A 12017-nucleotide genomic window follows, 5' to 3' on the forward strand; every position below is an offset into this window, starting at 1 on the left:
AGGACTTCTATCTCTGCAAACACATGGATAAGCTGTGAACCAACTCTTGAATACATGTTGCATTTTGTGGTTTGTCTTACAGCTGCCTAAAATTTGTGGCAATGACGATGTCACCTGCAAGCTGGAGGTGATGTCACAGGGTCACTGTCTGGAGTACAATTACGACTATGAGAATGGATTTTCTATTGGTAGGATTACCTGGCAAAAATCCCAGAATATAACACTTATGTCTTAAATTAAACATTTTCACGATCATCTTCTCTCTTCTTGTATTACACCCTTTAGTACCAGGAGGTTGGGGGGACAACTGGGGCACTCAGGGCTCCCAGGACTATGCCTACTTTGAATCTGGCTTTGCCACAAGCACCCGGCAGCTCCCCACCCAGAACCAAGACGGCAGCGTGCAAGTTCACCACCGCACCAAGAGGCACAGAAAGATCAAAGGCCCGACTAAAGACCACAAGATCCAGATCTACTTCAACATCACAGGTAGAATGTCTAAGAGATCTCAAATGTCTGAGTTGCTACGCTGCTACTGCTGACCGTCAAAAGCTTTTTAAAGGCTGCACATTAATGTTGCCACAAGCAAAAACAGAGTGAGAATCATGTGTTTATTTATTTTCGAAGAACAACGTACAATAGCTCAAAAAGCTTGAAGCTTAGCATGTCTGTAATCTTTCTAGTGCAGCATTTTCTTGCTCTCAGACATGCCTATGTTTCAGTCGTTTAAACTTTGGCCATTCTCCCAGCAAGCATCCCTCTGCCCCTGTCGAGGAACGACTCAATAGAAGTGGCCAATCAGAAGAGGCTCCTGCGGATGCTGGAGCAACTTACCAATAGACTGAAGAGAACACTGTCCAAGCAGCCGCTGTCCAATTTCCACTTGTCTTCAGAGATGATTATAGCAGATCCCAAATCACTGGAGAGCAAGAGGGCGTCTCTCTTCTGCAGGCCGGGCTCAGTCCTCAAAGGCAGGATGTGTGGTGAGTATAGGAAGGTGCACCCACCTAACCTCAGGGTTCCCTTCATAACAGTATGAAAGCACATTGCGGTATTGCTTTTCCTAGCCTCTAACTGTGAATGCTCTTTCAGTCCAATGTCCAGTGGGAACCTACTTTTCTCTTGAATATAATGAGTGTGAGAGTTGCTGGCTGGGTTCCTACCAGGACCAGGAGGGTCAGCTGGAGTGTAAGTCCTGTCCTGAAGGAACCTCCACAGCCTACCTGCACTCCCGCAGCATCGCTGAGTGCAAAGGTACAAAACATGCACATGAACAAAAAGACGTCTGTCTTTTTGTGCTCAGATTTAAATGTTATTTTTCATATATGGGATTTTTTTTCTGTTTCATTTGGCTGGTGACGTGGTGATATGCATATATTTTCAGGGCAGTGTAAGCCCGGCAGTCACTCTCGAAATGGGTTGGAGATCTGTGAGTCATGCCCCCTGGGTCACTTCCAGCCTTCTTTTGGAGCCAGAAAGTGTGAGGTCTGTCCCGATGAGACTTCCACAGTCACCAGAGGAGCCGTGGATGAGACAGAGTGTGGAGGTGATATAGTTTGACAGGCATAAAGTACACAACCCTCATGTCTTGCTAACTTAATTTATTTCCACTCTGGCGAGACCTAATCATTCCTGAGAAGAAAACCAATATTTTCCCAGCTTCTAATCAAAAACATATTTGTTGGAATTTGGCACTGATGTCCCATTATATCAAAAAAGTTAATTCCTACTTGGAAAAATTAGATAGTTGCCCTTTAAAGTTGGATGGAATAATCTAGAAACTCAAAAGATTTGTTCCCAGGTTTCCAAGTTAAAATACATAAATAATATACAACCTTTCAGACTTGGAGCTGTTAGGTGTTTTCCAAGCAGCAAATCCTGCTTGTTTCAAATGTTTTTGGGTGATCCTGCCACTTCACCTGCTCCTCTAATCCTCGAATGTTTCTTTTTCTATTTTTTCCTGCGCCCCTCTTTCGATTTATGGACTCTCCTGGACAGTCCCCTGTTCAGCAGGTCATTTCTCCCGCACCGGTCTGGTTCCCTGTTACCCCTGTCCCAGAGATTACTACCAGCCTGAACATGGCCGCTCTTACTGCCTCTCCTGTCCCTTCTATGGGACCACCACAATTACAGGGGCCACCACCATACAGCACTGTTCCAGTAAGTGTGCACGACTGCTAGTCTTGTCTGGGTGAAATATTCACGCAACACTCTGATACAAACACTTCAGTCCTGATTTGATGTTTTATTTTGGGACCTGATAAAAACATTGAGGTTGGATAGAAGGTTGTGAATTTCATTACCATTAGTTCACAACATTAATGTGACTTTTAAAACACCCGTTCACGACTCGTTAATGTGACTTTTGGATAAATCAGGTCCAGACACAAGCTTGTCAAAGGGATGAAGTTTATTGTTAATGTGTTAATTAAATTTGCTGCCCAGTTTGTCTCACTCTTAGCTCCAGTTTTGATGTAAGTCTGATGTTGGCAGCGTATGCTGCCTCTGTTCACACGTCAGATTTATATGTCAGTGTCGTTTCTGCTTTTCTGAGTTGGCATGTGAATTAATTTATGTTAGACATCTGGAGAACATGCCAAGTGAAGTCAGCAGAGAGTAAAAATACAAGAAACTGCTGCGCGTCTGTGTAAGACCGTGCTGCCACCGCTGCAGTTGTGTGCTGTCTGATTTGTGGTGTGACAGCTCGGTCCAACTTGAAACACGATTACTGCACAAGATCAGGGGAAATGGAAATAATTTGGCTTTTATTGCTCGGCAGCAGAATGGAAATGAAAAACACTGTGTCTGAAGGGTGGGAATGAACAGAAGTTTGGACACGCTGCCAGAGTTGAATAAGAATAGTTTTTGTTCAGCTGGATCTCAAACGTCTGCCAGTCTGGTAGCAAAGGGAAAGATCCTCGTTGTGTTTTTCCAACTTGTCTTTGCTTACACTGTCTGTGTTTTCTCTGGGTGTCATGGTCAGGCTTTGGCTCCAGCTTTCTTCCAAAGGAGGAGAGCGTCACTGCAGCTCCCGAGGTGGAGGTCATTGATGAATACCAATCCAGCAGTCAGGTTTGCCTTTGTCTTTTCTCAAAGTCCCACACTTTACCATTAAAAAAGCCCTGAATACCAGGCGGTCCCACAGTGACTGGAGAATGTGGTGTGAACAAAATGATCTCTACCGTGTGTAAATTGAAAGGCAACTTGCAATCTCATTGGCTTTAAATGGTTGCTTTAAAGACGAGGACCAGGTCTACGATCATTGCAGTCAGTGGTTGTCTTCAAAGCAACTTTGAGTCTGTTATATATTAGTGTTTGAAAGGTCAAGTTAGCAGGTAAACACAATTTATTTGTTATAATTCAGTGATTCACTGTAATAAATAATCAAAAATCACAATTCTGTTGCAGTTCTGTTGCTATCTACGTTCACAAAGACTCACTTTAAACTGAAAGTCACATGATCTTACTTCCATTCAGAGTCCACGCAGAGCCTCATAGATTTAAAACAGCAACTCAGGAAAAGTGATGTAGTTGGAGCAGGATGGTGATTTAACTGTAAAAGGAGACAGGCGCTTTATAAAGAAATATAACCAGCATACAAACACTCAGCAGAGATTGGAGTCGAGTCCAGTGCAAAGAGATGCAGATGTGTGATTATCATCAGCGCAAATTGCCTCAGAGTAATTACACTGTGTTGGCAATCTGTGTGTTTATAAATTAGGCAGCGGTTATTTGCAAACCTTTGCCAAACTGCCTGTGAGCATTTGCAGTGTGTCTGATTGTCGATTGACAGGAGACAGGCTGCCTAACACCAGGTGAGCTGTGCAGTCACTCAGTAATTGCTTTGCACGGTCACCCTCTCCTTAACCAATCATCAGGCAAACACTGATTTTTCTCATTTGCAAAGATATTCCTTGTTCTAGTTTTGTGTAACTGAACAAATAGGATTCATTTGGAGCTCTGCAGATTCTGCATGTACTCGTAGAAAAAAGAAAAGCCTGTTAGTATAAATATGGATTTGCACTTGATTCCTGTTGAATGAACCGTTTGTCTGCCTCCCATTCAATTTTTAAGTACTCTAGAAACCACAAGTAAGCCCACAGTCTGAGAGTGAAGAGCTCTAATGGGGTGATATGGTAATATGAGGTCATTAAGATAAGATAGGGCCTGATTATTCAACACCTTGTAGGATTTTTAATTCGACAAAGCTTGTCTAGTCTTAAAAACTAAAAGCTTTACCTTTCTTACATCCACATGTGTGAACAACATGAAATTGCAGGGACCTCAGGAGGGTTTGACCCCACAACTTTCCTGTTTTAAGCCAGCAGGGAAACATCTGGACAATAGTGTCTGATACCGAATGAAGTTAGCTTTTCATTAAACTTCAATAAATGAAAGAAATGGCAACACTTTAATGTCTAAAAGTCAATATTTCACCTAGCTTCTTTTTGTATTTGGCTGAACAGAGACTGTCTCCTATTACTGCACCTTAAAATCTAATATCTACCTTTCACAGCTTGAGAACTGCACACGTGCTTTTTCTTAGAGTATTTAGTGCAGAGTTTAGGATAACCATCTAATGTTAACATATTTGAGAGGACTTGACATCATTGTTCCATCTGCTCTTCTCACAGGTTTTCCATGAGTGCTTCCTGCATCCGTGTCAGAACAAGGGGACATGTGAGGAGGTTGGAGCAGGATATGTGTGCACCTGCATGCCCGGGTTCACAGGTAGATCACCCATCAGTAGATCAGTGATAATGATTGATTCTCATGTGACATATTACAAGAACTGGATACACCCTCTGATTTCACGGTCAGGTGCCAAGTGTGAGATTGACATAGACGAGTGTAACTCTGCTCCCTGCCAAAATGGAGGCCTGTGTAAGGACGGCATAGGAGACTTCCAGTGTCAGTGCAAGCCTGGATTTTTAGGTAAAGGGACCTTTGAGTTTGTAGCTCAGTTTGCACAATACTGAAAACAAAGGTTGGCAGGTTAGGGTCAGTGATTATTTCAAGGCCTTGGAAGTTTAGGTTTGACTTGCAAGTTACTGACTGCACATTTTACAGAGCTATGACATCGATACACTGTAATATTTATATAATATACTCTATGTGCAACATCTCATGTTTGTGCTTATTCTCCTGCTGTGTCTCAGGCTCCTTGTGTGAGGCGGAGGTAAACGAGTGCCACTCCAACCCGTGTCTCAATGAAGGCGCGTGTGTGGACGAGGTCAACAAGTTCGTCTGCAGCTGTTCCACGGGCTTCACAGGTTGCACACAGACTGACGTAACAATAATAGTTGCATGTAGTGCGTAACATCAGATAACTCTTCGTGATCAAATGTCAACAGGATCTCGCTGTGAACTGGAAATCGACGAGTGCCTGTCCAACCCCTGTTTGAACGGCGGCGTGTGCGAAGACATGACCGGTGGTTACACCTGTAACTGTGCCGTTGGATTCTCAGGGGACAGCTGTGAGATCGACACTAATGAGTGTTACAGCTCTCCCTGCCTGAATGGAGGCTCGTGCCTGGATGCTGTGAACAGTTTCAGGTAATAAACGTCCAGATGGAAAGCAGGAGTAATGGGATCTGCTGCTTGAAATAAGCAGTACAGGGAAGAGTACTCATTTCTGATTAGATGTTTTGTATCTGCGTGATGAAGTTGACACAGACAGAATGTGGTCAGTTTTCAAAGTTAAAGTCCCCTCATGTGCAGTAATTTATTGTGCTGAATTGTTAAAGACTGCAAATAAGAAGTTATTGAACACGCTGTCTTCTTCCTCTGTGTCAGATGTCAGTGTGTGGAGGGTTACCGAGGCCGGCTGTGTGAGGTGGATGTGGATGAGTGTGATCCGAACCCCTGTGTAAATGGGGCCAGCTGCTTAGATGGACTGGGGTCCTACACCTGCCGCTGCCTCCCTGGGTTCAACGGAACCAGGTGTGAGACAGGTACTATAGGCCAGATGGCACATCACCATGGCAACTCTAGATGGAGGAGGACAGGGAAAGATATAATTAACGTGAAATGTTTTCATCTGTCAGTTACACCTGACTGTCTGTCAGAGTAAAGGGTCTTCATTGGTTAACCCCGGATAGCCTTTTGTCTTTGGCATCTTCGTCTGGACAAGTGGTGAAGATGATGGATGGAGAATTTCATGCAACTATAATAAAAAAATATTTTAAAGGTGTTTTAAAAAATAGACTAATAACAAATTTCCTTTCTTTGAATTTCTAAAATTTCAAATAAAACACCATATTTTGAAAATATTTATGGATAACTTTTGAGCTTTTTATAAGAGAGTTAGAAAGAAATGTAGTTGGGAAACATCAGCAGTAACTAAAATAATGGGGTTTTTTTTTTTGCATTTTTAAGTTAAATGAAATCACAGTTTCTTCTCTGTCCTGTCAGAGATGTCTTCTGCCTTCAACCTGGACTTTGAGGTGTCTGGCATCCACGGTTATGTGATGATGGACGGAGTGATGCCAGCGCTGACCGAAATCACCTGCACCTTCTGGATGAGGTCATCTGACACCACTAATTACGGCACACCGGTGTCCTATGCTGTGGAAGGCAGTGATAACGCTTTCCTTCTAATAGACTACAATGGGTCAGTGATGCAGCGAGATTTAAGGGGCAGACGTTTTTTAAGTATCATTTTTCCTTCATGCGACTGAGCTCAAGAGTTGGGAGTTCGCCTTGTAATCGGAAGGTTGCCGGTTCGAGCCCCGGCTCAGAACCGGGTCATTGTGTCCTTGGGCAAGACACTTCACCTGTTGCCTACTGGTGGTGGTCAGAGTGCCCGGTGGCGCCAGTGCGCCCCAGGGTGGCTGTGGCTACAATGTAGCTTGCCATCACCAGTGTGTGAATGTGTGGATGACTGGATGTGTAAAGCGCTATACAAATACAGACCATTTACAGGCCATTTACCATTTTTTTCTTTCTTTCCGGCGTTGCCACAGGTGGGTAATGTATGTGAACGGTAAGGAGCGGATCACGGACTGCCCTGCGGTGAACACTGGTCAGTGGTACCATATCGGTGTGTCCTGGAGGAGCTGGGATGGAGACTGGAGAATCTACATCAACGGGAAGCCCTCAGACGGAGGCAAAGGCCTGTCAGTTGGCACCACTATCCCAGGTGTAGTGCTATCCTCGGCCAAGACAGATGTTTTTTGAAGTCATTAAATATGCAACATCAGTGATAATTAGCTTTTTCGTTAGCTAATTTAGTAAATAAACAAAAACCTTGGTGGTTAACCTCGGTGCTCGCTGTCTGTTTGTAGCTGGAGGTGCGCTGGTGTTGGGTCAGGACCAGGATCAGAGGGGGGAGGGCTTCAACCCTGTCGAATCCTTCGTCGGCTCCCTCAGCCAGCTCAACATCTGGGATCGTGTTCTCACACCACAGCAGGTAAACCAAGCTAGCTGATGTAAATTTACAAACACATATATTCACTAATAGAGGCTGACCAAGGATTTATCGTATCCATCCACCTCCACCTTCTCTGGCTGTACTGTAGATTAAGGTCCTGGCCAGCAGCTGCCCAGCTTCTCATGTGACCCACAGAGGGAACGTCCTCGCCTGGCCTGACTTTCTCAGTGGAGTTGTGGGGCGAGTCAAAGTAAACCTCAACAGCATTTTCTGTGCCGGTGAGAGAGCTTCACGTGTTTCAAAATCGTATTACCTCAAAATTGGAGCTCAGTTACAAACTGTGTGCTGCAGGAGAACAAGCAGGTATTAGCCTTCAAGCTTTTTACATTTTCTCCAGACTGCCCCAAGCTGGAGAACACTGTGCCCCACCTCCACGTTTCCACTGTGGATGTGCGTCCCGGCGCACAGGTGCAGCTGTCTTGTGATCCCGGTTTCTACCTGATGGGGGAGCCTGTGCTGCAGTGCCAAAATAAAGGAGAGTGGAGTCACAACCTGCCCAGCTGTGAACGTAAGACAAAGACAGGCAGTGCTCAGTCATGTGTTTCCATGGTTTTACACCTGTTTTAATTGATTTCCTTTGTTATGTCAAGTTTTGAATTGAAATATAATTCAGATTCAGTCTTTTGTCTTTATAAAAGCTGCAGGAGATCAAGTGGTTTTGTTTTAAGCTTGTGTGTTATCATGCCAAAATATTCTCCTGGAGACACCTCCACAGTGTAGCAAGACCGTAAAGTTATTTTTTTAGGGCACATTCATGCAGATACAGTCACAAACCAAGCGCTTTGTTGTTGATATCAGAATAAATGTGAATAAATGTGATCGCCACAGCAGGAAGCTCCAAATGCTTGATTTGGCAGATTTTTGTGCTAGCTGTCCCTCCCAACAAAACATCAAAGGTTTTTTTTGGTTCCTCTGAAGATCAAGATGGGACTTTCCACCTTTTAGCCAAAGTATAAAGCACTGCAGCTTGAAACATCTTCCACTCAAAACTAAGGAAAGAACACAAAAGTTTTTTTTGTTTTGTTTGTTCTATCTGAAGGTAAAAACAGCAAATATATCCTCATAAAATGAATAAATGGTTCTACCTTCAGACAGATTTTCCATCAAGCAGTGTGTTGTAAAAATATGTTGTGTGGCTGTAACAGTCACATCCTCTGACACTGCTCGTTGTCTCTGGTAACACTTTATAATATGGCCCGTGATTAAGGGCGTAATTCCCCAATAACTAGATGCAGTTTCATTGTATTCTATTCAAAATTACAGTGTAATTATATTTACCTACAAATATTTGAAGGTAGGTTGACTAGAATAAAGTCAGGCTTTTACAGAAAATACACAAATAATTATAGTAGTTTGTGAGGTATTTTTAATATTGAATAATTCCAAGTATTTTACATGTAAGGAGACACAAATTATATTGTATACTGTAATTTTATGGTAATTTAGTAAAAAAAAAAAAAAAAAAAACAATATTTCCCCATCTTACATCATAAATACACTGTACTTTACCGAGTGGATTCATCTTTTCTTTTTACATCTTATGGGAGTTACCACATGTCTTACAGGTGTGTCCTGTGGACCTCCTCATCCACTGGAAAATGGCTTCTTCCAGGGAACAGACTTCCATGCCGGCAGCTCCGTGGTCTATGAGTGCAATGCTGGCTTTTACCTGCTGGGGGACACCAAAGTGCATTGCACCAACAGCGGCAAGTGGGCAGGAACTCCGCCGGCATGTTTGGGTACACAAACAGCTCAAACTTTTTACAAACACTTTAAATAAAAAATCCTGTTTCTGTTGACTGACAACTTAACGGATAACCCATTTGTCCTTTTTTGTGTGTGTTTTTAATCATATGTGTGTGCAGATGTGGATGAGTGTGCCCTGGGCTCTGACTGTGATGATCACGCCAGCTGTCAGAACACAGAAGGCTCCTACACCTGCACCTGTATCCACCCATACACTGGAGATGGCAAAAACTGCACAGGTGATATGACAACGTGGTCAGGTGACTCAAGCAGCTGTTTTCCTCCATTCTTTTATAAACCCAGCTGTTCGTGTGTGCGTTCAGAGCCAGTAAAGTGCGAGAACCCTGGGACTCCTGACTTCGGTCGCCGATACGGGAGCAACTTTCTGATGGGCAGCGAGGTTGTGTTCAGCTGTGACAACGGCTATGAGCTGATTGGCTCATCTCAGCTTCAGTGCCTGGAAACAGGAGATTGGGATGATGCTGTCCCATACTGCAGAGGTGAGAGCTGGAGTCACATAATGCTATTGCGATCAAATGGATGGTGTGATTTATTTCAGTTGCGTCTGATGTAGTGGACTCTGCATTTGTTTTTCACAGTTCCGATTAAGCTGATGGAAAACTAGGAATATTTTATGGAGCTTTTTGGATGCTTACTCTGCAGCTGTGATCCTTAGAGGTTGCTCAGTTTGACCTTCACAGTTTACAGCTTCTTTCTAAATTTTTGGATGATTTCCTTGCAATAAAAGATTGGCACTTGAATTTTTTGCTGCATGGATTTAATCTGCAGCTTGTTTGGTTGGAAGAGGCATGTAACCACAAGCTTCACTCTTTACAATGAGATAACTACATACTATAGAATATGATATCACATAGCAAAACACATAAATCAGCATTTACTCACATTTTTTTCAGTTATATATTACACAGTGAAAATACTGCATCCATTAAACAGCTTTAATGGCTTCAAAGAAGAGGCTTCTAATGAAAGCATGCATCTCTCGGATAATAAAACACATTCAAGGTCCACTGCTGTCGGCTATTATCATGCAAATGACTATTACACTTCAGGAAAACATGCAGACATGTATGTTGTGTATTCATACACACATACACAAGCAAATATACAGCACAAAAAATGCTTTGTCTAATGGCCGGTGTTGTAAAGGAGCAGTTACATACGCAGCTGTCCTTTTTGTTCTCCGATGTGCAGCAGGCTGAGACGTCTGACTATGTAACCACATGCATCTTGGCACTAAGCCACATTCTTCATCACAGAGGAAGAGGAACTGAATTACTTGGCGTCTGCAGATTCATGTTACTGTAGCTGCTGAGTGTCGGGACTGAAAGTGAAACGATTAGATGTGCAAAAGCCACATTTGTGTGCAACAAGTGGGAGAAAAAAACAGTTGAATAAATGTTTAATGAACATTAAAAACACACTCATGGCTCAATATAATATTATTGCTCTGAGATCTTCTGGACATCAGCATCACTGTGTGAGGTGCATCTTTGGAGCTGTGACTGTAAAAGTGAATCTTCAGTCTTCAGAAATAAAAGAAATGTATCTGTCTGCTTTTCAGTTCCACATCCGTCCTGTTCGTCTCTTTTTTGAGCCGATCCCAATTTCATCAATAGCAGTTAAAAGTATGAGCATCATGGGGGCCCAGTAAGCCCCAGATGCCCAACTGACATTAATTTGTTTAAGTGGATGGATTCAGAGGCGTCTGTTAACTTGATTCTCAGTGCAGAAATATGTGCACATATTTGCTCCTCACATCAGTGGGCTACACTTGCATTTAGTTATTTAAGTTGTAATTGAGTGTGATAGGTTTAAAAAATTAGCGGTTACTAATCATCTCGTTAATGTTACGCTCCAGCCCTCTCCTGCCCAGCACCAACTGTTCCAGAGAACTCCATCATGACGGGAAACAACTTCACCTATGGAAGCAAGGTGACTTTCAGGTATCATCTTCACCCTCTCCAATACCTCGGGTGTCATGTGACATGTGAAAGATTTTTGTTAACATGTGAGTCTGACTCTGTTTTGTCTCTACCTAAGCTGTAAGAAGGGCTTCCAGCCTCAGGTCCCCTATGAGTTCCAATGTCTCTCTAGTCTGAGGTGGACCGGGACGCCACCTACCTGCCATCCAGTGACCTGCGGGGGTCCGCCGACTGTGGAAAATGCAGACTACACACTAAACACCAACACGTACCTGTCCACTGTCACATACACCTGCAATGAGGGATACAGGTATGGATAAATTACCATTAGTACTATTAGTTTTTCACTGAATAAATGTAACTTTTATTATACTTTATATAGCTTTAATTTGTTGTACAACCCCAATTCCTAAACAGGGATGCTGTTTAAGATGTAAATAAAAACTAAAAAAGAATACTTTCAGCATTGATGCTTCCTTCCTAGATGTGCAACATGCCAATTCCAGAGGTATTAATGGACTCCAGTAGCATCTGAGATGCAGGCTTTTAAACTGAGTGCTGGTAATAAGCTGGAATGTTCCTCCACTTGTTAGTCTGGATAACGCAGCGTCCATGTTTTCCAAAATCATTTAAAATTTTCATTCTTCTGATGACCGAACAGTTTTCCACTTTCAGTTTACGTGTGGCTGCTTCTTTGCTTTAACTTGCATTTGTTGATGGCACAGTAAGCTGCACAGTCAGTGATTTCTTGACAATTTCTGAGAAACTCTGCCTCTCTAAGATGCTCGTAATTCCCAATCATGTTACTGGCCTGTGGTTGATTAACCTACATAATTGCAAAATGAGATTTATGAGATTATCTATTGTGCATTCTGCCTTTAGTTACATTTTTTCGG

At 42.9% G+C, this 12017-nt stretch overlaps 1 protein-coding gene and 1 long non-coding RNA gene across 5 annotated transcripts in view; one reads left to right on the top strand and one right to left on the bottom strand.

Annotated features, from left to right (window-relative positions):
- LOC146522107 (uncharacterized) overlaps positions 1-12017 on the bottom strand; it is a 234587-nt gene that overhangs the window by 111315 nt on the left and 111255 nt on the right. The window lies entirely within an intron of this gene.
- Positions 1-12017, top strand: part of svep1 (sushi, von Willebrand factor type A, EGF and pentraxin domain containing 1) — a 114375-nt gene that overhangs the window by 86633 nt on the left and 15725 nt on the right. For all 4 annotated transcript variants that reach the window (XM_085153867.1, XM_085153868.1, XM_085153869.1 and 1 more), the window contains 22 exons: positions 83-188; positions 286-489; positions 750-983; positions 1093-1254; positions 1385-1546; positions 1999-2160; positions 2984-3072; positions 4635-4731; positions 4822-4935; positions 5160-5273; positions 5355-5556; positions 5797-5954; positions 6415-6613; positions 6966-7141; positions 7287-7411; positions 7521-7650; positions 7770-7940; positions 8998-9171; positions 9298-9417; positions 9502-9678; positions 11058-11142; positions 11240-11431. In XM_085153867.1, the coding sequence (XP_085009993.1) occupies positions 83-188; positions 286-489; positions 750-983; positions 1093-1254; positions 1385-1546; positions 1999-2160; positions 2984-3072; positions 4635-4731; positions 4822-4935; positions 5160-5273; positions 5355-5556; positions 5797-5954; positions 6415-6613; positions 6966-7141; positions 7287-7411; positions 7521-7650; positions 7770-7940; positions 8998-9171; positions 9298-9417; positions 9502-9678; positions 11058-11142; positions 11240-11431 (3353 nt within the window). The remainder of the gene's footprint in view (positions 1-82; positions 189-285; positions 490-749; positions 984-1092; positions 1255-1384; positions 1547-1998; positions 2161-2983; positions 3073-4634; positions 4732-4821; positions 4936-5159; positions 5274-5354; positions 5557-5796; positions 5955-6414; positions 6614-6965; positions 7142-7286; positions 7412-7520; positions 7651-7769; positions 7941-8997; positions 9172-9297; positions 9418-9501; positions 9679-11057; positions 11143-11239; positions 11432-12017) is intronic.

This window comes from Neolamprologus multifasciatus, chromosome 3, assembly GCF_963576455.1.
Source record: "Neolamprologus multifasciatus chromosome 3, fNeoMul1.2, whole genome shotgun sequence".
In the NCBI taxonomy this organism is placed as follows: Eukaryota; Metazoa; Chordata; class Actinopteri; order Cichliformes; family Cichlidae; genus Neolamprologus; species Neolamprologus multifasciatus.